The sequence below is a fragment of the Notechis scutatus genome, chromosome 1, assembly GCF_049901735.1.
Source record: "Notechis scutatus isolate UNSWTSFEM ecotype Mainland chromosome 1, rNotScu1.2, whole genome shotgun sequence".
NCBI lineage: Eukaryota > Metazoa > Chordata > Lepidosauria > Squamata > Elapidae > Notechis > Notechis scutatus.
The window spans coordinates 286,501,491-286,525,891 of record NC_142009.1 but is presented as its reverse complement, the minus strand read 5'-3'; the positions used below and the strand labels follow the sequence as shown (position 1 = coordinate 286,525,891).

Genomic DNA, 24,401 nt, shown 5'->3' with positions numbered 1-24,401 from the left:
GGGAGCAGTAGGAAAACTGATGAGTGGGTAAACATTTGAAGAAAAGAATCTACCGTAAGTAACGTTTTAGTTAATTTTCTATTCTATAAATGTATGTGAAAAAAATGTTAATTTCTCCTCTTCTGCCTCCATGAGTGACAATCCTCTGGAGATGTGCAGGGTCTGTGGAAGACTTCAGAACAATAGTACAATCATGCTATCAATAAAGTGCATTCCATTGGTGGGCAGAGAAGTTTGGTTTCACCCTTTAAATAGGTAGAGTTCACTAGTTTAGTTTAGTATCATATAATAAAAATACAAATAATAAAATATAATAAGGCAAGATAATGTTTAGAGTAGAAGGATTAATTAATCCAAAGTTTGTATGTGAAGCTTTCTGTGATTACTTGGGATATTACCTAACTATAAAGGCATACAAAAGAAGTCCTGAAATGAGAAATATAAGAAAAAAACCTCATAAATCTGTGAAATCCTCGAAAGGTACCAAACAGATTGAAATGAATAACCCAATACAGAGTATAGTAGGTAAGATATAGAAAATGGTTATCCATAACATGTATTCTATGAGAAGAAAAAAGAAATTACTTACTTGACGCTTCAACTAATTCTGGATGCAGTGAATAAGGAATTAAAGGATCTGGGAGATCTGCAAAGAAAGCTTTAAGAGCTCCTGCCACAGCATTTACTGTTACATCCATAGATTCCAGACTAATATTATGATCTACAAAGCAGTATGAAACAATGTATTAGGAATGCAAAAAATTCTACTATACATTTCTCAAGAGAATTCATTCACTATAAACACAAAACAAATATTAATTTTCAATTTAAAATATATTTCACAAGTATTACTACTAAGCCCCTTCCCGTATCAATGGATTTCATGTTTATTATGTGAAAAAAAATTGTATTTCTCTGCTAAAATTCATTCTTATTTTTCTAAGTTATCAAGATTGCTACAGGATTAGTTGCCCCACACAATTTTGTATCAGATACAAATCTGATTAATGAAGGAAATGTTTAACTAATTAATGAGTACAGGACCAAAGACTGTCTACTGTTTTACATGTATATACTGACATCTAGTTCCTGTAGGTATTCTTTCTTGTTCTAAGATTTTTATTAGGTTTCTGAATGACCATTTTTAATCTATTTTTCTCAGAATTACAGATAGTCCTCAAATACTGACAACTCATTTGTAGACCAAAGATACAATAGTGTTGAAAAAACAACTTTACAACCAATTTACAACTTATGACATTCACATGGCCTATTAGTCATCTAATTGCCATTATAGTTAATATGGCATTCCATGTCTGACCTGTTGTTTTTCTCTCATATCACCCCTAGAAGAATGGAGAGACTGAAGAAGTGATTAAAAAAGAATAAGCAGGTACATAACAGGGAATACATAATGAAAGCAACACAATATAGCTGGTATATCTCCCATTGTGTGTCCACTTACTGTACTCGTTTAATCCTGTCTCCAATCTCTCTTCTGCGGGGGGGGGGTGTCATTGGCTACAGACCCCTCCTTGGTGGCTTGTTGGGAACCTTCTTTTTGAGGGAGAAAAGGAATTGCTATTGACATGTGCAGGGGGGAGAGGGTAGAGAAGTGACAGAGCAACTTAGGTGTCAGTGGGGAGGAAGGAGATAAGGGCATGCCAAGCTTGCTTTGAGGAAAACTTTCACTAAGAAGGGGTTGGGACTTACAGTTGCCAGCACCAACCAGCACATTGCTTTCAATGTGTATTCTTCATTGTGTGCCTGCTTATTCTCTTCTAATCCCTTTCTCTCCAATGAATACAAATATAAACATTAATTTCTCTTCTAGATCAATATCCAGCACTGAGATGACCATTCAAGAGTGTGGTTAGAATGCAAACAAACGCCAGAGTTGTAAAACTGATTATTCTTGTCACTTTTAGATGGTAAGCAGGGATGTAGTCACTTAGCAACTGCTTTATTTATCTAGGGAGGGCAGGGGAGGAGAGATGCTGGGCCTGGTATGTGGGAGGGGAAGAAGAAAGTTAAGCTTCTGCATTCTTTGGCTTCTGGGGCTAAAGTACAGTGAAAGCTCAAAAAAATGAAAGATTCTCCTGACTATATGAAGCTTATTACAACAGAACAGAAAAGAACATGTCTGTCTAAAGCAGTGATGGCTAACCTTTTTGTCTTCGCGTGCCAAAAGTGCATGTGCACACACAACAGTGTGCATGCGTGCCTGCACCCATAATGCAATGCATGTGCAACCCCCTCCTGCTTCCCCCCATGTGCATGCGTGCAGGACCCTCCGTGCTCCCCTGCCACTGCACATGCACGTGGGACCTCCCCGTGCTCCCCCACCCCCTGTGCAGGTGCACACATGCACCTAGCCTCCCACACATGCATGGCAGATACCCAAAAATCAGCTGGCTGGTGGGAGGCACGCGTGCATGTGCAGTGGAACTGAGCTGGGGCGACGGCTCACGTGCCCGCAGAGATGGCTCTGTGTGCCACTTCCAGCACACATGCCATAGGTTAGCCATCACAGGTCTAAAGGAAGCTATGAATTGGTTTTGGCTCTTGCTTTTATTGACATTTCATTGTATTATGATTCGAGTAACATATAACAAGTGATCGAATTTTCAGATAACACATGAACCCAGAATTTATATTAAAATATATTTCATATAACACTTAATACTTTTTTGGCTTTGATTGGTACTATTTTTGGTGTTGTTTTTCTAAATAAATTCTAGTGATTTTATTGGTTTATTGTATATATTGGGTCAGGGGTTGCAACTCAAGCATACAAATGAACCACATGAATCTACTGCATTTTGTAAAATGGTGTCCACCACTGCAGTAAAAAAAGTGGTGGGCTATATTTTCTAAAATTAAAGAACTTAAAAGGCTGGAAAAGGAACATTCACCTCATGGAAGCTTTGCACTCCAACCACCATTTTCAAAAGTATTCCAAACCCTAAATTTGAGCAATGTAATATTTGATTATTTGGGATTATAAAAGGAGTGCCACAAACAAGTTTATTTTTATTATAAATCTCATGGGCTTTAAGAGACATTGTGCAGAAAACTAGGCTTCGGAATTGAGTAAAATAAAGTATTATACATTTAATTAATATATTCATGTTATTAGATTTCTCTGATTAGCTTCTACAAAGATAGTATCATAGTGTTTTAAATACTGTACTAAAATACCGTATTTGCCGGCGTATAAGACGACTGGGCGTATAAGACGACCCCCAACATTTCCACTCAAAATATAGAGTTTGTTATATACTAGCCGTATAAGACTACCCCTCTTCCACACACCTTCCACTTTTGCACTTTTTTTTTTTTTTGACGCCTTTTCTGCTTTGGACAATTTTGAAATGAGCTAATCCAATTTTGAACCAAGAATATGCAAATAGCTATGGAGTTTAGAAATGAGTTTTAAAAATATTTTTCATTGCTTACCATTAAGCGTAAAATATGTTGTAAATAAAATGAGAACACAGGAAACGTTCTCTTCTCAATACAGCTGATCTCTCTCTCTCTCTCTCTCTCTCTCTCTCACACACACACACACACACAAAAACCCGGACACTGAAAAGGCTGCCAAGGAACAGTATATTCAATGCCTTCTCTTTAATCAAGAAACAAGGAATTCCTTAGAATCTTTTTTTTTTCCCCAAGTGGCCCTCTTTAAAAAAAAAATGGAGGTAACACTTTCATTCAAAAAGTCTTCCAGTATCTGGAGTCGCTCAGACATATTGAAGTGAGGCAGGAGAGTAAGTGAAATTTGAAATGATCCAGCTACCGTTTTCTTCCCCTCCCGAAGGCCATTATCTCCACATCAAAACGAACGAGGAGGCAAAGAAGCCAAACACGCTAAAAAGGATCTCTTTATTTTCCTACACAAGGTCACACCTACTTTTCCGCATTCAAAGGACAACCTCTCCTCACCACCACCACACACACACACACACCCTAATACCCGCAAACAATGTTCTGGGCATTAATCACCATTGCTACATTAACCTGGTAAATTTATACCCTGCCTCCCCCAGTGTTGCTTTGACGGCAGGATTTCACACAGCGGGCTCGCTCGCTCTCTTCTCCGCTCTCCCACCGTTCGCACATGTTGGAAGCACCGTAAAACCTGATAACCCACCCGGGGCTCCCCATCCTTAACCTACAGCCGCCCGCATGCAAAACCTGCGTGCAAAAAGAAAAAAAGAAAAAGAAAAGTACGCCGCACGTGAGGATCTTGAATCCTCTCCTCCCCACACCGCTAAGGAAGGAAGAGGGGAAAGGTTGCGCAGGGCGTGGCGAGTGACACCTGCCACACACACACACACACACACACACGCTCCCCCAGCCTCCTCCCGGCTGCAACTCAAGCTCGAAGTGGGAGTCGGAGTCCTCCCGGCGTATAAGACGACCCCTCCACTTGGAGGCATGTTTTTCAGGGCAAAAAAGTCGTCTTATACGCCGGCAAATACGGTAACATTACATAGTTATAACTATGTAATCATAAAAAAGATCCCCATTACCTTGATCAAATTGCTTTTGAATGTTGTCTTGATCTGTTTTATTACCACTAACACGATAGAGACCTTCTGTACAAAGACCTTTGGGAAAAGGAAGAAAACATTGAAGAATGGAAGTCACTTACATAGTAAAAAAATTCTTCCAGTAAATACTTGATATTTTTCTCATAAATACATCAATATAAATAATATTTAATTTGCATTATTTATTATTTCTTTATTAAAACAATATAAAGTTCTAAATGAGGGACAAGTAAGACTTTCAGAATTGCTTAACAGCAAGAATAAATATTTAAATATAATTTCTTACCTGTATCTTCAATAAACTGCACACACTTCTCAACAAATAGAGGAATAGATTTTTCAGGTGTAACCAGATCTTGTAGGGGCATCCCAAAATAATTACTTTCCCAGTTTCTACGAGTTGGTGGATTGAATGTCTTTGTTTTCTTTTTTTGCTGCAACAAAACAGCATTGTCAAGAATATTAGCTATTGAAATAAACATTCCTTAACAACTGCATAATATTAGAAAGGCAATTCTTCACATGGCAATGTACTTTTTGAAGATATATAATAAATAAAAAGAAAGCCAAACTTGTTCAATATGCTACAGCTGTCTGTTTCCAGGGCAAGGATCCTGAATCTTTCTCAGAGCACGAGGAGGAAAATAGCTACTGGTTAAGTTTCTTATTCACAAAATGACTGTTGAGGACAACATGACCAAACCTCTATTGCCTGAATGCTACTTCTCATCCACATCTAATCCTTATTTATGAACTTCATACTACTTATTGCTTATGTCTACTATATGTAAGCTTTTGCTGGACTGGTTTATTTACTGATTTAGAAAATTTATATAGCCACTCAACCTGAATAATTGCTACCCTAAATAACATATATAAAATACCCCTCCCCTCAAAAAAACATTGTATAACCACGACTAATAAAATCTCTTATTTCAGCTGCAAAAGAACACTGTGAAAGCTTATTGTAAACTCTTGCCTTTTGGATTGAAATTATAAAATGCATTCATTTCTGACTCTGGTATGGTAGAATAAAGTAATAACATACAACCTCAAATTTTTACTTTTACATTCTCATTATATCTGCTCTCATTAATATGAGATATAATCAGACATAATATAAATTTTCCTTATTTTCTGGTACAGAATGCTTCAACTTTCAAAATATACACGAGACAATATAGATATATATACATATATATGTTTTCATAGATTTTCATGGGTACAGGTATGCAGGGTGTTCGGGTCTTTTCCCGCGTAAGATTGAGAGCATCTTGGCAACGTTTTGACGAGGTCCCACTCCCCATCTTCAGGCTGGTGCTTTCGGCTTCGTGCTTGTGCGAGCAAAGTGTGATCGGAGCTGCCATCTCCCTATATATACTGGTGGGGAGGTTGGCTGTGTTGTCATTTCTTGATTGGTTGATGGAGTTGATATTTGCAGATTGGCTGGCTTTTTCGTAAGAACATGTGTGGCTGAGGGGCTGTGTGTCTATCAACTGAGTTCTATTGTTTTGACATCCTGGGTCTTGTGCTGTAATCTCCTGGGTCGTAATGACCTGGGTCACGGGCTGTGTGATGACCTTCTGAGTTCTATTGTTGTGACATCCTTACAGCACAATACCCAAAGCCGAAAGCACCAGACTGAAGATGGCGAGTGGGACCTCATCGAAACGCCGCCAAGATACTCTCAACCTTGGACTTCCGGTTTGGGCTTCTTTGGTGACGGACCGAAATCACGATTGTCCGCGGTTTTGATCCATGCTCGGCGCTGGAGCGCCCCGAGCCGCCTGGATTCAGGGCTTAAGCTACCCCATAGAGGTGGTGAAGAAGGGGGATCTGTCAGCGAGGTTGAGGAGAGCCGCATCTCTCCTCCTCGGCTGGCCATTACTCCCTTTCCCAAAGGCGGTTGCAGCAGTGGTCAGAAATGGCCACCTCAAAGAAGAACCCGACCAGACAAAATTGTGCAGGAGGAAGTTTAAAGAAGAAAGTTTGACTGATCACGTTGAATGGAGAACATCTATTTAAGGTACCTGGAATCTGAATTTTAAAGACTAATACTATTCTTAAAAAAGATTTTAACTGCGAAAGAGAAAGGAAAAGGAAACGGAATTGGCTTTTTTTCCTCTAACATTGACTTGGAACATTAAGAAGAAGAGATTCAAATAAGAAATTGATACTAATCCACTTTGACATTAATAGGCTATTTCGAGCTGAAAATAAAGTGTCAGAGGGATAAAGATTCTTGGATAATTTAAAAACTTTCTTTTAAAAAAAAGAAAGAAAGCAGCGGAGGGAAAAAGGAAAAAAGAGAGCGGAATCTGGAAAATGGAGGAGACCACCTGGAACTTAAAAAAAAATGATAGTGGAATTTTAACAAGGCTTGCAAAAGATACATTGAAGCTGAAATTTTGTTACAAGAGAACAAAGCCCCTGGAAAGAGAAAGTGAGAAAAGAAGCAAGAAACAGTTGTGGATTATTGGATGATTCCTGGAACTTTGGATGGAGGATCCTAATGAAATAAAATAAAATCAATTGGGGGTTGTTTAATTTTTTTTAAAATGGCATCACTCCTTGAAGAGTTAAATATAAGACTTAAAGAACAAAAAGAAGAAGCACAAGATGGAAGAGGATCTTTTGGCTTCGTATTTCAACTTTTAGAAATGGAGATCTTGAACTATGAAAAACAACAAGAAACAACAAGAAAAACAACAAGAAGGGCGGGACAACGAAGAAGCCATCTTTAATGACCAAGCAATTTTTAAAAGGGGGTAAAAAAGGGAAAGGGAGGAAAGGGAGTTACAAAATTAAGTACTGAAGCAACAAAAAAAAAAGAGTAATTTGAAAAGTAATTATAATATCAGGAAGAAGCAGAAGGGAGAATCACAGAAGGGAGAATCAGATAGAAAAGGGAATAAAAAGGGGAGGGAGAAGAAGAGAGGGAAGAGGGAAAGCAAAAAAAGCTACAAAAGACAGAAACAAGATATAAAGGTACAGGAAAAACGTACAAGAATTAAAGGTATAAACCTATTTAAAAGACACAGAGACAATGGTTAAAATTTAACTTAAGGAGAGGATTCTGCAAGGGTGCATGGGATAGCATTGTTATATAATATGTTAGATGATTAAAGTGATAGAAAAATTTTTGATTGATGTGTAGTGGAATATTTGTTTGTAAAGAGAATAAGGCTCTCAATGATTTAAAAAGAGCGTTTAAAAAAAACTGAAAAGAAACATGAAAGATTTTTATCAGTTGATAAGATGAACTTGAATAAGAATAACTTTATTGACTACTGTTAATAACTATTGTTTGGTTTTTTATTTAAAGACAGTAATAAATAAAATATGAAATATAGATGATTAAAGTGAAAGACAACTGATATTACTAGGTAATGTTTGTTAAAAGATATAGAAATGTAAAAGATTGTTATTAATATGAATGGCAGAGCTGTATTTGAATAGAATAATTATTCCATTTACTATTGTTATACATATATACACAGATATATATACATATATACTTTTTTCTTTTAAGAATTTAGTGTGTATTTTAAGGGAATGTACCAAGCAGAATTCGATTGAAAATAGGTATATGTTATAACATAGAGGTTAGAAAATGAGTGTTATAACTGTCAAGATGTAACTTAAATTTTTAAATAAGATTTGAAAAAAGATACAAAGGTGTTACATTCCAGTCTAGTAATTACAGGAGAAAATTTGTTTTATGAGAAAAGATAATATGAAATTGTAAACAGGACAGACGAAAGTATAAAAACATTGATTAGAAAGATTTTAAAAATTAGAAAAAGATATGTAATTGAATTAAGAAAGGAATGAGATAATTTAAAATAAGGCTATAGGAAGTAAAGAAAGGGAAAAGCTATTGAAAAAATAGTGAAAATAGTTATAAGATATGGATTAGAATGTATAAGATAAATATGTATTGAGTTTATGTCTGTATGGAGAAGTGATAACCTGGGCCACGCTGTTCTCAAAAAAAGATATTTGTATTTGTATGTTTTGTGAAAACTTAAATAAAACTTTTATTTAAAAAAAAGATACTCTCAATCTTACATGGGAAAAGACCCGAACATGCCAAGACCGGCATGCAATGGAAGAAGGTGGGGGAAATTGATACAAATAATCCTTTTTGATGTAACCTGAATATATTAAATCCTATACTGATTCTGTATAACTTGCATATGATATACAACTGGAGGAGTGGAGCCAGATGTCCAGAAACTTGTCACCTCTTGGAAGAGGTAACAACATGAGAAGTAACTATAAAAATTGCAGCTCTGGAAGACACTCCTGGGAACTCTGCTAAGATACATTCCCAGAGAAGGGGAGGGGGGAATTAACATGTTGGTTCTTTGTTTGACTAAATCCACATCTGAATAAGGGGAGGGATTTTAACTTCCTTTATCTATGACTGTATGCCTGGGGATATCTTAGACTCTGCTTTGCCTAGTGTTGAGATAAAATCCCTTTCAATAAAGGATTCCTTTTGAAACACCTGGTCTTCAGAAGTTCATTCTTTTTGATTGAAGGGAAAAAGTCCAATGCTTACACAGTGCTAAATTTAAAGACATTTTGTTATTTTTATAAATTAATACAAATTAAAATCTTGACTCAAATTGTGGCACATTTTAAACATTCAATTTCATTATTTTTTTAAAAAAATGCATTTTAATAGGGTATCTCTTGATTATTTTTAATGTGAGTTAAACAAGATTACTATTGTGTCTATGTACTTAATCTCACAAGCCATGCAACTTGATAAACTTTTAACTTTATTAAAATAAAGCAGGGGAAAAAACATTTCTGGCCAATTGGCTGCTGATTTGGAAGCCATAAACATAAAATGTGTCTCCTTTGCTAAGTAAAATATTTTAATGCACAAGGAAATTTTAAATATTTCCTCCCAGACATATTAATTATTCCTTCACCTCAACCAGCTGTATGTGTACGTGCATGCACTTTATGGGGAATTCATGATTTAAATGAAGTAAACATTACTTCTCATTTCAATTTTATTCCTGACAACACACACAGCTGTTGTGAAACTTAACAGATGCTCAGCTAAAGACAGTATAGGGCTATGGCCCATTTGTAAGATTGTATCTTAAAATACGTAACTAAAAATGTATGAATACTTTCAAAATAAATATTAGATACCGTGTTTTCCCGAAAATAAGACCTGGTCTTATATTTGGGGGGGCTCCAAAATAAGCACTAGGGCTATTTTGGGGGAAACATGATTTCAGGGTGATCAGCGGAGCTGGATGCCCCTCTCCCTCGAGCATGCTGGCCCTTGGTCGATGCACTCTGGGGTTGTGCAACCTGCACAGCGCAGATGAGTTGATTACCTGTCCAAACAGCAGATGGCAGCAGAGATGTGTGGGAGGCACAAAATCCGGATGCGCCGCGCAGGCCATGGGAAGTAGGCCAGAACAGACAACCAGTCACAGGAGGGTTGTCTTTGTGTGGCAGCATTGGCAGCATATGGAGGCAGAGGAGCGGGGGGAAGGCATGCAATCCAGACATGCAAGGCAGGCCACAGGCAAGCAGAGACAGTGAGATGGAACGTGTAGCCACAGAAGGCTTGTCCTCACATCTCTTGGCTTGCTTATGGCTTGCGTGGAATGTCAGGATTGCTTGCCTCCCATCACCTCTGCCTACTGCTTGGACAGGTAATCAACTCACATGTGCTGCACAGGCTGCTTCTCCTGCTAGTGGACACTCTCGGCCTCAATGCCCTCAACGCCTCTGGTGCTGGCCATGCCCCCCAGGACTGATGATCTTCACTAGGGTTTATTTTGGGGGTAGGGTTTATGTTAGATGAACACTTAAAAACCAGGCTAGAGTTTAATTTTGGGGGTAGGTCTTGCTACTTGTACATGTCAAGCTACTTAAAGTTATTGGGTTCCTAATGTCCATAAAGCCTTCCTGAGCTCAAGATTAAAAATATCTCTATAAGGAGTGTAAACCTAAAAAGATAAATCTGTTGCTTTTATTTTTATTATTTTTATTAAATGTTTGCTACCATCTTGCCATGAGGCAACTCGAGGCAACTTTTGATGTAAATAACATTATTTTATCTTGTGCTCTATCAATTTTACTTCAGGCACAATAATTTTAAAACCTTTTCAATCCAGCAAACCTATTAAAGTGCAAACAATGCCTACGAAATACTAGAGAATACTGTCTAGATCAGGGGGTCAAACTTGATCACGCCATAGGCCAGATCATAATGTATTGCACCGTTTTTTCCTTTGTGGAGCTGGGGTGGGCATGGCCTGTGTGTGAATATCTGATCTGTGGACCACTTGTTTGACAGGCCTGGTCTAGATGATGAAAAGTTTCACTTTTTTAGTCATAATAAGCAATTTTTCTACAGAATAACATGTTCTTCTGAACAAATGGTTTTTTTTCAAAACCAAATGCTACAGACACTTCATAAAATAAGAAAATAAATTCCATACTTAAGAAAAACAGCTGCAAGGAAACAACCAAAGTAGTCAATTGGGCTTTGATCTAACAACTTAAAATGGTTTACTACCAAATTATTTTCTCAGAAAATTTACTTGGGTACCACCACAATGTGTTATAATTTCAAACATGTTTTTTGCTAACCTTGTGCTCTTAAAGTTGCTTTGTATACTAACAAATGGCATTTTTTTTCTAAACCGAGGTTCAATAAGAAACAAGTTTAAGTCAAGTCAAATTAGTTACTGCTGCTAAAGTTCCAAGGAGCAGAAATGGCCCCCATTTATATCATAGAGTTTATATATCACTTTCTAACAAATTTTCATTATGTCTAAAAAAAAACACCAACATTTTGACTGTATTGACTATAAAAACATTTTTAAAACATACCTTCTTGTCTTCTTTCACTTTCTGTGTTTTCTTCTTCATCTTTTTATCATCCAGCTCTTGATCAGATGTAATTGCAGGGTTATCAATGCCACCTTTCCATGTTTCCACAGGAGATAAAAGTGGATCTTCTTCACTGCCACGGTGTCTTCCTTTTCTTTTTGTTTTAGACATTGTAAAAGCTTCATCATCACTTGCATCTGAATGTGCTCGTCTATAGTAAGATTTGGCTTTGCTGAACAATGTTTTAGATTTATATTTATATTTTGAGGGCCGTCTTTCTCCATGGGTCTTTGAAATTCTATCAGGAAATCCATTTTCTTCCTCTCCTTGGGCATTATTTATAATAGAGGAATTTCGAAATTTAATCATACGATTCTGACTATCATCTGGAGTTATATAGGTATCATCAGCAACACCCCTGTGCTTAAAAATAGTGTCTATAGGTTCAGCATAGTTATCAGATTGTTCAAGATCATCAGTTGGTGCCAAAATCATTCTAGTTTTTCTGGGGTATTGTTTACCAATACCTGCTTCAATGGTTTTTAATAGATTTGGATCCAGTTTTTTCACATTTGTCTTGGTTACAATTGGTTTTGGCTTTATGGGAGGAGGCACTTTGTGGTTGCGTTCATGATCATGACAGTTAGGTGTACTATGAATGGGATATTCATTACCTTCTACATCCAAACGGTATTTTGAGCGATCAGGTGTTGGGAGCAACTGTACCTCATCTCCAATTGGACTATAAGGAGGTGGGGCTTCAGTATCATCTTCTGAATCTGGATAACAGTTGTAAGCAAGAGAACTTGCTCTAGGAGAATGCAAGAAAACATCTTCATTTGTGTGTGTTGTCTCTCGTGTACTATCAGAGATATAAGAGTTTTCAATCATGTTTTTCTTCTCCAAGACTTCACTAAAGAACAAGGTGAAAACCTCAGTCTGACGGTGATATTGAGATAACGAATACAGAGCTGTAAATTTAGCAGTAATCTCAGTTGCTATATGTTCACCTTCAGTCATCAATTCCTTGATAGCCTCATTCTCAAAGAAGTCTGCTTGACTATCGGTAACAGCTACTAATTGTACAGGAATAGTATCTTGCACTTCTGAAAGAAATGCTCGAAGCATTCCCATAGATGCTTTCCGTTTAGCAGAATAAACTAGTATATAGCCATGAACAAGTTCATCTTTTCTTACACCAATTGAAGAATGATATGATAATATTGTAATCTGTATTCGCCTCCGTTTTTCACCTATAATTTTATCTAGCATTAGGGAATTATTCTGACCAGCCTGAGCAGCACTACAAGAATGAGAATCAAGGAATGGTGAAAGAATAAGATCTATACTGAATGGATCTCCACACATAGCACACATAACAATTCTTAAGTCAGCTTCTGAAAGATCTTTAATTGTAGGAATAGGGCTTACAACATCAAAATTGTGTTTAACTGCATCCAGAACACTCCTCAATGCTTGCTTTATCTGAGTCTCATTAAATTTACGTGGATAAGTACCAGCAGGCACATCAATAAAAGGACACTGCAACTTGTTTGCTAACTGCTGCCCCTGATGTCTTAGAATAGGTAAATTTTTGCTAACACTCTCTCGTTGATTGGCCAATATTAGAGTAAATGGAAGGTTGGCCATGTACTTATCTCTTCTTATTTGAGAAGCTTCAGTCCTGATTTTTCCAATGGATTCACCAATAAAATTAAGTGATTCAATTGAATTAAACACACAGAAATATCCATGAGGTTTGAAGGCTGAAGTCCATAATTGGCTTAGAAGGTAAGGTGACTTAGCATCAAGCGGTCTGAGATCAAGTTCATATATTTTTCCATCTAAGGCATATTCATCATCAGTAGACTGTGTCCGAATTTCATTTGCCAATTCTTGTGCAAGACCATCTTTACCCAAAATGAAAATATTAACTTTATCGATGTTGGCACTATCATGATAAAAATTTAAACGACCATGGTCCAATTGCAGGAGGCTTCTAGCAAGTAAGTGTTCCACTTTAATGTCCATACAGCTTTGGCCACTGAGACATGTTTCTTTAGTGGGATGATATACAAAACCAATATGTTTAAGCAGAAGTGACTCTCTATCAGGTGCAAGTTTCTGTAAAGCTTTGTATCTAGGCTCTTCACTAAGAACTGCATGAATTTCACTCATTTTGTCAGAACTAGGTGTTGCATTCAAATCCAGGTCATAAAAGAGTTCTGAATGTTCAAAAAGCATTTCCTGAAATTCCTCTTTGGCTTTTTCGACTATTTCCCGTTGATGCCTACTATATACTTCTTTACTGTCAACTTCTGTAATATATTTAAAAGCTTCATCTTCCATTACAAAGCACATAACTTCTTCCCAGGGTTGCCCAGGAGAAATGAACTGAATTTTTTCAAGTGTTTTTTTGAACTTTTCCTTCATTTCAACTCTCCTTTTTTCTGATATTAAATGTTGCACATGATTTTGATATACCTTTTCAGCTTCAAGCATGCTCAAAAGGTCAAATGGAATTCTCCTGTCATTTACTTTGTCTATATGGTCAGTTTCATACCAGGGCGTTTTTTCCAGCACCACAAAGAATAAATGGAAATCTTGTTTTTTTTCCATTAATTTCAAAGCTTCAGGCCAACTCAAATGTTCAATCTCTTCAAGGTTTGACAGAAGTGTGTTAAATGCTCTTGGTAATGTATTAATATATTCATCTCTTCTTTTTCTTATATGTTCTTGCTTAAGTTGCTCAATGTGTTTTGAAAATGTATTCTGGGCTTTGTTTGTTCCCTCTAAATTAATGTAATCCTCATAATCAGGATGATTTTTCAGTTTGTTACTAACAGTCTTCCATGTGGCATGATAGTCTCTCACAGACTGCACAAGTTTCTCAAACTTATCTGTTGATGTAACAGCAACTTGCCTTTGTGTTTTATAGGCATCTAAATAAGGGATTATTTTAGGCTTGCCACGAGTTTTATCCATCATTTGTATCAGTGCAGTGAAACATGTCTCCACATTAACATTGAATCTTGCAGATGTTTCTACTACAAGAAGGTTCTTCTTATTTGAAGCAAAAGCCTGAACTTCTCGTAAATAATGGTCCACACATTCATCACATTTAGTTGCTGCTATAATTATAGGTTTTTTAGATTTTGAAAGCTGAATATAGAGGTTATTTACAAATTTAAGTTGGTCATCAAACTTCCTATTGCATCCTTGGCTTACATCAATACATAATAAAAATCCATCAATACTTAGCTTTCCTTCAGGCATTTGCTTTTGCTCAAAGTCTTGTTCTAAACCAAGCTGATCTGTGCAAATATACATAAGTTTTTCTGCTGACTGCAATTTGGTTGCAGCTGCACGCTTTATATAAGGTTGTAAGTTTGTACTACGATGAGGCAGAAATGTCTGATCATCAATGAACTCAGTTTGTTCAATAACATGAATTTTGCAATCTACTCCATCCTCTCCACACTGTATTACATCACCCCAATATAAAAAGTGATCATTATTAACAACACGACCACCAAAGTCAATTGTGCTAAGCACAGAGGTATGTTCAGGGTAATATTCATCTGCTTTTGACCGCACAAATCTATTGCACAAACATGATTTTCCAACTCCACAGTTTCCTTTGTCTTTTTCAGTCCCAGAAAGTCCAACCACACTAACAGCATAGGCTGGGGGACGAGGCTCTTTGTTCTTTGCCATCATAGTGTTCTTCTCATCCTTCTGAATTCACCAACACAGCTGGGTGCAATGCTCATTCTTTAAAATGATGCCACATACTAAAATTTTATCTCCAAAGTTCAAAATTATTTTCAGTTCTTAAATCCTCATGTTTGCAATAAAAGTGGGTGCTCCAGATCAATTGCTCCATGATTCTGAAAGAAAAAGGAAAAGCAGTGTATCAATTACAGTTAATCAAAGTTTAATTTTAAATACTGAAATGAATTCTGACAAACAGAATACTTTTAAATAATTTAGTTTAATAGTTAAACAGTATTTTAATTATTCTTCAAAATTTTCTTTCAGAATGCATACGGATAATCTTGTATTAATGACTGAACAGTAAGGTTTGTGTAACTCTTTAAGCAAACAAAAGTGTTATTTGATTTTAATACCAAGAAGGAAACTAATATCTAATGTGGATTAAAGAATCTAATTTTAAGCACAATTACTTCATTGGAACTTGTTTCCAATTGTTACCAATGAGGACAAGCCTAATCAATAAATAAATAACAATATATTGGACCACTGTTCCAGTCTGAATCCTAAGTGAGCCAGATATTGTTGCTTGAAAATGAATAACAACAGTGTACATATGAAACTTTTGCATTGATTGTATGAATCCTACCTGTAAAAAGTAAATAAACAATATTAAATAGGACCATAAAACTATATATTAACATTAACAAAGTTAATAAAATATTTGGATTAGAATATTACAGCAATTGCAACTTGTTATCAGTTAACATTACAAACGATAGTCTCATTAAAAATGTTTTATTATTGTTCATTTCTATCCACCTTCAAAACACAGAATGAGATTTCAAAACATCTCAGAACTGAACCACTACATAAGAACATATTTAAGTTTATATTTTCATATACGGGTCATAATTCACAAGTTCAATTCATAGCAAATTTCTGTTATCAGAAATCAAAATGTTATTTCCATTTCCATAGTACGCATGTTTCTTTAAATTTTAGTTACCATATAAAAAATCAAATTGATCTGTTTTAGATTATATTAGCAAAAACAAGTGAAATTATCTAAATAAATTATATTAAGGCATTGTGAAATCTTTCTAACTTCTGCCAGTATTTTTAGTGAGTAGCTTTAAGAAATATTTTTTATCTTTCCTGATCTTAATTTCAATAAGAATTAAAGTCACATACTAATATCCTATGCTGAAGATTACAATCTTTATACATTCATTGAAATAAACAAAATAGCTAGACTAAATTTCAGATCTATGAATATTTTAAGCAATTTACCAAGTGCACTTTAACTTTCAAAAATGGGGAGGGGGTTGTAGAATAGCAAAATTTGAAGTCCTTTAATATGAGCAGAAAAAAAGATTATATTTTTCTGCCCAGGGGGGTTATGTTTGGGGACTTCCAGTGAGGAATAGTAAACTTTTCTTTACTCCATGGATCACAGAGGTATAATGGCCAAAAGCGCAAATTTAGCACTTGCTGGATCAGTTTCTCTTCAATTCATTTAGAAAGAAAGAAAATTACACTTCCATCTTTGTAAGATCTTTATTTTTTGCAATGTACAGCAAAAGAATTATTATACTGTTGTTTAGAAAGCTTTTGTAAATGCTACGGGTTTGAGTAAATTAGAAAGATTCTTCTGTATTGGAAAAATATTTATTTTTACATTTCAAGCTGCTAACAAGAATTTGAAGGTTGATCATTAGAGGTCTCCAGATGACTACATTAAATGAAGCATTTAATTTGTGGATTCAAGAAATGTTCAAACTATTTAACATTATATTGGAACTAAAGGCTGTTATTGAAGAACAAATCCTTTTGATGATAAATGAAACAGACGTTATGTGGACTTTCAAATAAAACTGAATGATCATTTAAAAATGTAAAAAGATATACCAATTATGCATCAAATGAGTGGTATAGATTATCCTTTTAAATTGGAATGTAATACTACTACACTAAACTTACAAGTGGATTTGGATAAAGAAAACAATTCCAAGAGAAGAGACAAAGGTAGTAGAAAAAACAGGAGCTAGAACTTTATGGGACTTAAGGATGGCTGGGAGGAATAAGGAAAAAAACATACAAAAAATACAAAATTGGTTTATTTGATTATACTTAAGTGAAGAGTTGCTAGTTTTGGTGATGCTTAATGAGTATCTTGGATAGGGGTTTTTTCTAAGGTTCAACTGGGTGTACTGAATTAAGTTTGCAATATATAGGTTATTATTTTTGATATGTAAAGAAAAGGTCACTATTTCTGGTAATGTTTAACAGTTTTTAATTTTGTAACTTTGTTATTGTTAATTGGAATTAGATTTTGATTACTAAACAAATTGATGAGGGAGATTTTGTGGGATAAGGGGTGGCAGAAACTGGGGGAAGTTTTAAAAAGTGATCAGTCTAGAATCTCTACATAGGCATAAGTGGACTAAATCCCACTCCCCAACCCCACCTTGAATTTAGCTGATGCTAACCATTATTTGAGAATATTTCTATGCATATAGGCATGAATAGCAATAAATTTAATTGTTTAATTGGATCTTTCACATGTAGACCTGTTCTTTCATGCCTGACAGGTTTAAATTAAATGGAAAGGGAGATTATATACTTATGTTGTTAAGCATTTATGTTAATGTTTATTGGATCATTGCTGATTAATAAGGAGATTTAGAAAGAGGTTCATAGAAAATGGGATGAGGTATGGAATGAAGATGTACTGGTATTTTAAGTGACAGATAAGTTGTTAATGTTTTTTATAAGTTTATAAAATAAGTTTATTATACTTGCTGGGAATAAAATAAAAGTTTCTTCGTTTTGCTTTTGGGAGGATTTTATGAACTTTTAAATATAATGTAATGTTTTTGTACTATGTTACTGTATTAAATTTTATCTGTTCAATATAATTCTTAATAAAAATTATTGTGGGGGAAAGATGCTTGAAACTACAAGTAGTTTTTAACTTACAACCACAATTGGGACTGGAATTTTGGTTGTAAATTGATGTGGTTGTTAAGCACTCCTCACATAAACAGACCCAATTTGACAATCATTGTTACTTCAGTCATTAAGCAAATCACCAAGATCATTAAGCAAATCATATGATCATTAAGTGAATCATATGGTTAAGTGAATCCAGCTTGTCCAATTAATTTTGCCTGTTGGAAGCCAGCTGGGAAGGTTGCAAATCATGATTCATGCAACTACAAGTTATTGCAACTGCTGTATATGTAAGCTGGTTTCTAACCACCCAAACTGCAATCAGATGACAAGGGGGTGCAACATTCATAATTTCAAAAATGGGTGGTAAGTCACTTTTTCTGATGCTATAAGTTCAAACCATAATTATACAAATGATCATAAATCAAGGACTACTTGGAAAATATGGAGCTTCAAACTTTTCAAGTTTGTATATATGCTATTACCTATGTGATATAATGCCAAAGAATGTTCAAACTACAATACAAACTTATTTCACATGCTAACAAGATAGTGCTCAAAATCCTACAAGCTAGGCTTCATCAATATGTGATCCGAGAACTACTAGAAGTACTAGCAGAGTTTCAAAGAGACAGAGGAACTAGACATCAAATTGCCAACATTCTCTGGATTATGGAGAAAGCAAGAAAGTTCCAGAAAAACATTTACTTTTGCTTCATTGACTATGCTAATGCCTTTGATTGTATAATCACAACAAACTGGCAAGTTCTTAAAGAGTACCCAACCATCTTACCTGTCTCCTGGGAAATCTGTATAAAGATCAAGAAGTAGCAGTCAGAATCAGAGTTGAAGCAACTGATTGATTCCAAATACAAAAAGGAGTACTACAAGGCTATATATTTTAAGCCTACTTACTTAACTTATATGCAGAGTACATCATGTGAAATGCTGGGCTGGATGAATCACAAGAATTAAGATTACCTGGAGACTATATTGGGAGGTAAACTAGGGCAAATTTAGACAGCATATTAAGAAGAAGAGACATCAACTTGTCAACAAAGGTCTGTATAGTCAAAGCTATGGTTTTTCCCAGTCGTAATGTATGGCAGTGAGAGCTGGACCATATGGAAGACTGAGCAATGAAGAATTAATGCTTTTGAACTGTGGTGCTGGAAAAGACACTTAAGAGTCCTCTGGCCACCACATGAGAAGAGAGGACTGTCTGGAAAATACCCTGACATGAGAAGAGAAGACTATCTGGAAAAGACCCTGATGTTGAGAAGACAAAGCAAGGAAATGGCAGGGATGAGATGGTTAGTGTCATCAATGCAGTGAACATGAATTTGAACAAACTTCAGGAGAGGAAGGACAGCAAGCAATGGTCCATGGAGTTGTGAACAATCAGACACAACTTAGTGACTGAACAACAACAAAAAATGAGACACAAAGCAGAGTGTGACACTGAAAGTTAAATAGTTTAAAAGTTGTCACTTATCTACCTTAGCATAAACAAGGACTAATACCGTATTTGCCGGCGTATAAGACGACTGGGCGTATAAGACGAGCCCCCAACATTTCCACTCAAAATATAGAGTTTGTTATATACTCGCCGTATAAGAGACCCCCCACTTGGAGGCATGTTTTTCAGGGCAAAAAGTCATACGCCGGCAAATACGGTAAGTTGTAACACTTGGGGTATTCTGGATATAATTCTTGATTGACACCCCGTCCCTTTCCCCAAACTTACAAAGCCACCAAAATGCTTTAGAGAGGCAGCTTCGCCTTTCTCAGGCTGGCACTCAATTCCTCTCCCTTTCTTTGCGATCTGCTTTTTCAGGGAAAATAAATAAATAAAAATAAAACTGGACCAAAAACAGTCGAGTTGTTTCTTAATATCTTTCCACCTCCCAACCAATTTGTCTCCAAGGGTGCACCACACTGATTGCGACATTAATTATTTCAGAGAGAGAGGGTGGGGTGGGGGAGAAATCTTTGCTTCCTACTGTGGCTTTTTCCTGCGCATCGTTTTTTCCCTTGGCTTTGTGGTTGTTACTTCTTACAGGGAGGGATAATGAAATACCCACGCTGGGAGAAAGCGGAAAGGATGTCTATTTTCCTGCTCACTAACTTTCCAGAAAGCGTCGAGTTCCTACCCGAGACTTGCCAAAAGTCCAGTTCATTCATTTGCTACCTTTCTCCAATGAGATCCAGATCTGTTTCCACAACGCGCTTAGGATCTTATCTTATTATCTTATTATTATCTTATTAGCCTTGCTCGGTCTGTCCAAGAGAGAAGAAGGCAGACGGTTTTGCGCTCAGGGAGAAAGGAAAAGAGCCTCTCGCTCACGCTGCACACTGCCCCCCTCCACCCCAGCAACGCTTAGGAAAAGAGTTACACAAGCATCCTTTCCAGAAGTGAATGGGGGAGGATTCGAGCAAAGGCTGAAACCGGGAAGAGAAAAATTCCCAAAGAAAATCGCACGAGCAGCATCCCATTCCTGGGAGAAAAACAAAAAAACAAAAACACGAACTCTTCCCGAAGCACAAAAGCAAGGATGGCGCTTTCTCAGCTTTGAGCTGCGTCGCTGCTCTCCCACCCCTCCACTCGTCCCCACGTGCGGCGAAGTTTCTGCCACTGGGTGGGGGTGGAGGGGATGGAAGGAGGTGAGGGATGGGGGCAAAGCCTGAGCCTGCCTGTCCGCTCGCACGAGCGGAGTGGGTGGGTGGGTGGGTGGGGAGGAGGAGGAAGAGAGACTCCGGCTGGGCTTGAAGGGGCTTCGCAAGTTGCGGAGCTCCGCCCTGTCGCTCTTGCACCGAGTGACAACAACATATTTGCCGGCGTATAAGACGACCTTTGTTATATACTCGCCGTATAAGACGACCCCTCCACTTGGAGGCATGTTTTTCAGGGCAAAAAAGTCGTCTTATACGCCGGCAAATACGGTATGTATTGCAAAGCTTCTTTGCTGTATACAGCTACTTCCAGTGTCATAAACTCAAAATAGCCTTTGATTCCTAAATCACACTTCTTTATAATTACATGAAATTACATGAAAAAAATATGGGAAACTCTGAAAAATGCAATCATAAAAGCCCAGTCCAGCGCAATACCAACTCAAAAAGAAAAATAAGAAATTCAAGAAGAAACCATCATGGCCGCACAAAAATTTATCTGACAAACTGAAAGACAAAAAGGACAAACACAGAAAATGGAAAGGGGGACACATTACTAAGGCTTATTATCAGCAGATAGCCAGGGCATGCAAAGATGAAGTCAGGAAAGCAATGGTTCAGAATGAACTAAGGCTTGCTACAAAAGTCAAAGATAATTTAAAAAGTTTCTTCCAGCATATTAATAACAAGAAAAAAGTCAAACAGGTCCGCTAAAGAAAGAAGATGGCAAATAACAGGCAGTAGGGAGAAAGCAGAGCTGCTTAACTCATTCTTTGCATCAGTCCTCACGCAAAAAGAAATTATAGCCCAACGTACCAAAAAGCTACTGTAAAAGACAAACCAGAAATAAAAATTAAAATAAGCAAGAAAATGGTAAGAGAACGCCTACCTGTCCTTGATGAATATAAATGACAGATGAGGGAACAGAAGGGGAACTCATCAAATTTGCAGATACTAAACAGGCAGGAATAGCCAACACCTCAGAAGACAAACTCAGGATCCAAAAAGATCTTTACAAACTTGAACAATGGGCCCTATCCAACAAAATTAATTTTAATGTGATGAAAAGCAAAGCTTTACATTTAGGCAGGAAAAATCAAATGTTTAAGTACAGATTAGGTGAGACCTGGCTCAAAAACAGTAACTATGAAAGGGAGTCCTAGTGGATGTTCATTTGAATATGAACCAGCAATGTGCAGAAGCCAAAAAAGCTAATACATCCTGGGTTGTATAAACAGAAGCATAGAATCAGCACGTGAAGTATTAGTGCCACTTTGCAAAACCCTAGTTAGACCACACCTGGAATACTACAACCAATTTTGGTCACTATACTACAAAAAGATGTTGAGACTTTGGAAAAAGTTCAGAGAAGAGTAACTAAGATGATCAAAAGCCTGGAGATTAAACCACATGAAGAACGGCTGCAGATTTTGGGTAAAGAAAAGAATAATGGGTGACATGACAGCAGTATTTCAGTATTTGAGGGGCTGCCACAAAGAAGAGGGGGTCAAATTATTCTACAAAGCACCAGGGGGCAGAACAAGAAATAATAGTTGGAAAATAATCAAAGAGAGAAGCAACCTGGAATTAAGGAGAAACTTTGTAACAGTAAGGACAATTAACCTGTGAAACAACTTGCCTTCTCTCCATCACTGGAGGTTTTTAAGAAGAGACTGGATAGTCACTTGTCTAAGATTATATAGGTTCTCTTGCTTGAGCAGAGAGCTGGACTAGAAGACCTCCAAAGTCTGTTCTGTTCTGTTCTGTTCTGTTCCTATTCCATGAAAAAAAAATTACAAGGACATTACATGAAAAAAGAAAGTTTACAAGATACTTTAATGTGCTCAATGCTTATTGAGCTATATAATGTATTTCCAGTATTATTTTATTTATATCAAGTACAGTATATTGAGTCAAATTTATTAATTAAAAGTTCAAAATCATTGTTATGCTTTCTTTTTGGCAGTAGTAAAATAACAAAAATCTGTAGATCCTTTAGGACTACCCATAATCCTGCAAGCCTGTCATTTCCAATGTAAACACAATTCCATTTAATCCTATGAACTGATAGAGATTCTGGTTAATTAAAAGATGGATACCATATTCAGCATCTTATTTTTACTCTAGTATGTTATGGTAACTTCATATTATATTTTTATCTTACTGGTTTTGTAACTAAATTTTTATCATGTTGAATTTTTTACATTTTCAATTTTAAATATGAAAGTTTACATTGCAGATGTGTATGTTCTTCAAAATGTTGCCCAAATAGTAATTACTAATAGATTGGCATGTGTTGGTATGTAAAGTTTTTTTTTGGTTTTTTTTTAAATGAATTACCAGAGAAGAGTTATCATTTAGTTTCAGTTTCAAATATAGGAAATATGTTGAGTTGTGTTCATAGTTCAGAGACTAATTGCCTTATTTGTAGTCAGGAAAAATGGAAACTGTTTCCTGCATGACAGATGGCTTTGTGACCATGGAGGAGTGCAAGCAGCATGGAGTGTTTTTATTAAAATATATTCCTTAGTTTTTAGCAAGGTACAGTTTGCCCATTTGCTTGCAGACTGTAGCACAATTAGACTATGAGAAGATTAGTCAATATAATCCAGAATGTTTGGCAACAATTTTGCTTTGGAACAATTGCAATAGGAATTTAGCTTCAAGAAATTCCAATCTTTGAGACATATTTAGAATTCTGAATATATATCATATTTATCATCTCAAAATAACAGTCATTTGGATACACATTCATACAACAGAAAGAAAAACTAATAAAAATTAAGGGGAATTCACTTATTCAATTATTTGGATCTGAATCAAAGATAGAATCTCAACTGTCAAACACAAAGTTCTTCTCTAAACCCACAATTCTGATATACAGTAGTAATATGTTTGATCTGTACCTCTCACATTCCAGAATCTATAGACCTACATTTATAGTATACAAAATTCATTCAGGTCAGCTCTTAATGTTTCAGGGAAAAAACAGTACAATCTCATTCTGTCTCTAATACCACATCTATACATATATCATTTTTAAAAAAATATACACACATTTTCTTTCTCATTTGGACAATCTCAAAGTTCACTACTATATCATTCTGTTAGTCTTCTCACTTCCTCCTCCTTTATTTGTCACCCTTAGCAATGGGGGTCATGCCAAGCCATCATGGTAACAAAGGGTTCAATTTCTTCCTTCCTTTTGAATTGGGCAGGGGAATGTGATGGCAACCACAAATACTTCAGAGCAAAAAATGAGTTTTCAACTGCTTATGTCATTTTACTTTTCAAGAATGTTTCCTTGAGACATTATGTGAAATAAAGTTGGCAGACAACTGGAAGTCTGTGTTTCATATTGAACCACATTTTCCCAAAGTGTTGTTTAAAACTGAATAAAACTGAAATAAATCAGATATTGGCAAAACTTTTCAATGTAAATTTTTAAAAAGGAATTTTAACATTTATAATAATGAACATCTATAAAATACCAGCATTTCTTAAGATGATCATACATACCCTTCTTTCTTGCTAAGTTTTTACATAACTAAATCAAAGCATAAGGATAAAGCTTGTTTAAAGAACATTTTAAAAACAGAAAAAATGTCAAGGTAGTATTTTACA

General features: G+C 36.1%; 1 protein-coding gene across 6 annotated transcripts in view; it reads right to left on the bottom strand.

Moving 5' to 3' along the window:
- The window catches only part of ARHGAP5 (Rho GTPase activating protein 5), a 50,434-nt gene that overhangs the window by 5,643 nt on the left and 20,390 nt on the right, over nucleotides 1-24,401 (bottom strand). For all 6 annotated transcript variants that reach the window (XM_026664514.2, XM_026664515.2, XM_087951799.1 and 3 more), the window contains 4 exons: nucleotides 11,436-15,325; nucleotides 4,846-4,993; nucleotides 4,539-4,616; nucleotides 590-721 (listed from right to left, as the gene is read on the bottom strand). In XM_026664514.2, coding sequence (XP_026520299.1) covers nucleotides 590-721; nucleotides 4,539-4,616; nucleotides 4,846-4,993; nucleotides 11,436-15,155 — 4,078 coding nt within the window. In that variant the 5' untranslated portion in view covers nucleotides 15,156-15,325. The remainder of the gene's footprint in view (nucleotides 1-589; nucleotides 722-4,538; nucleotides 4,617-4,845; nucleotides 4,994-11,435; nucleotides 15,326-24,401) is intronic.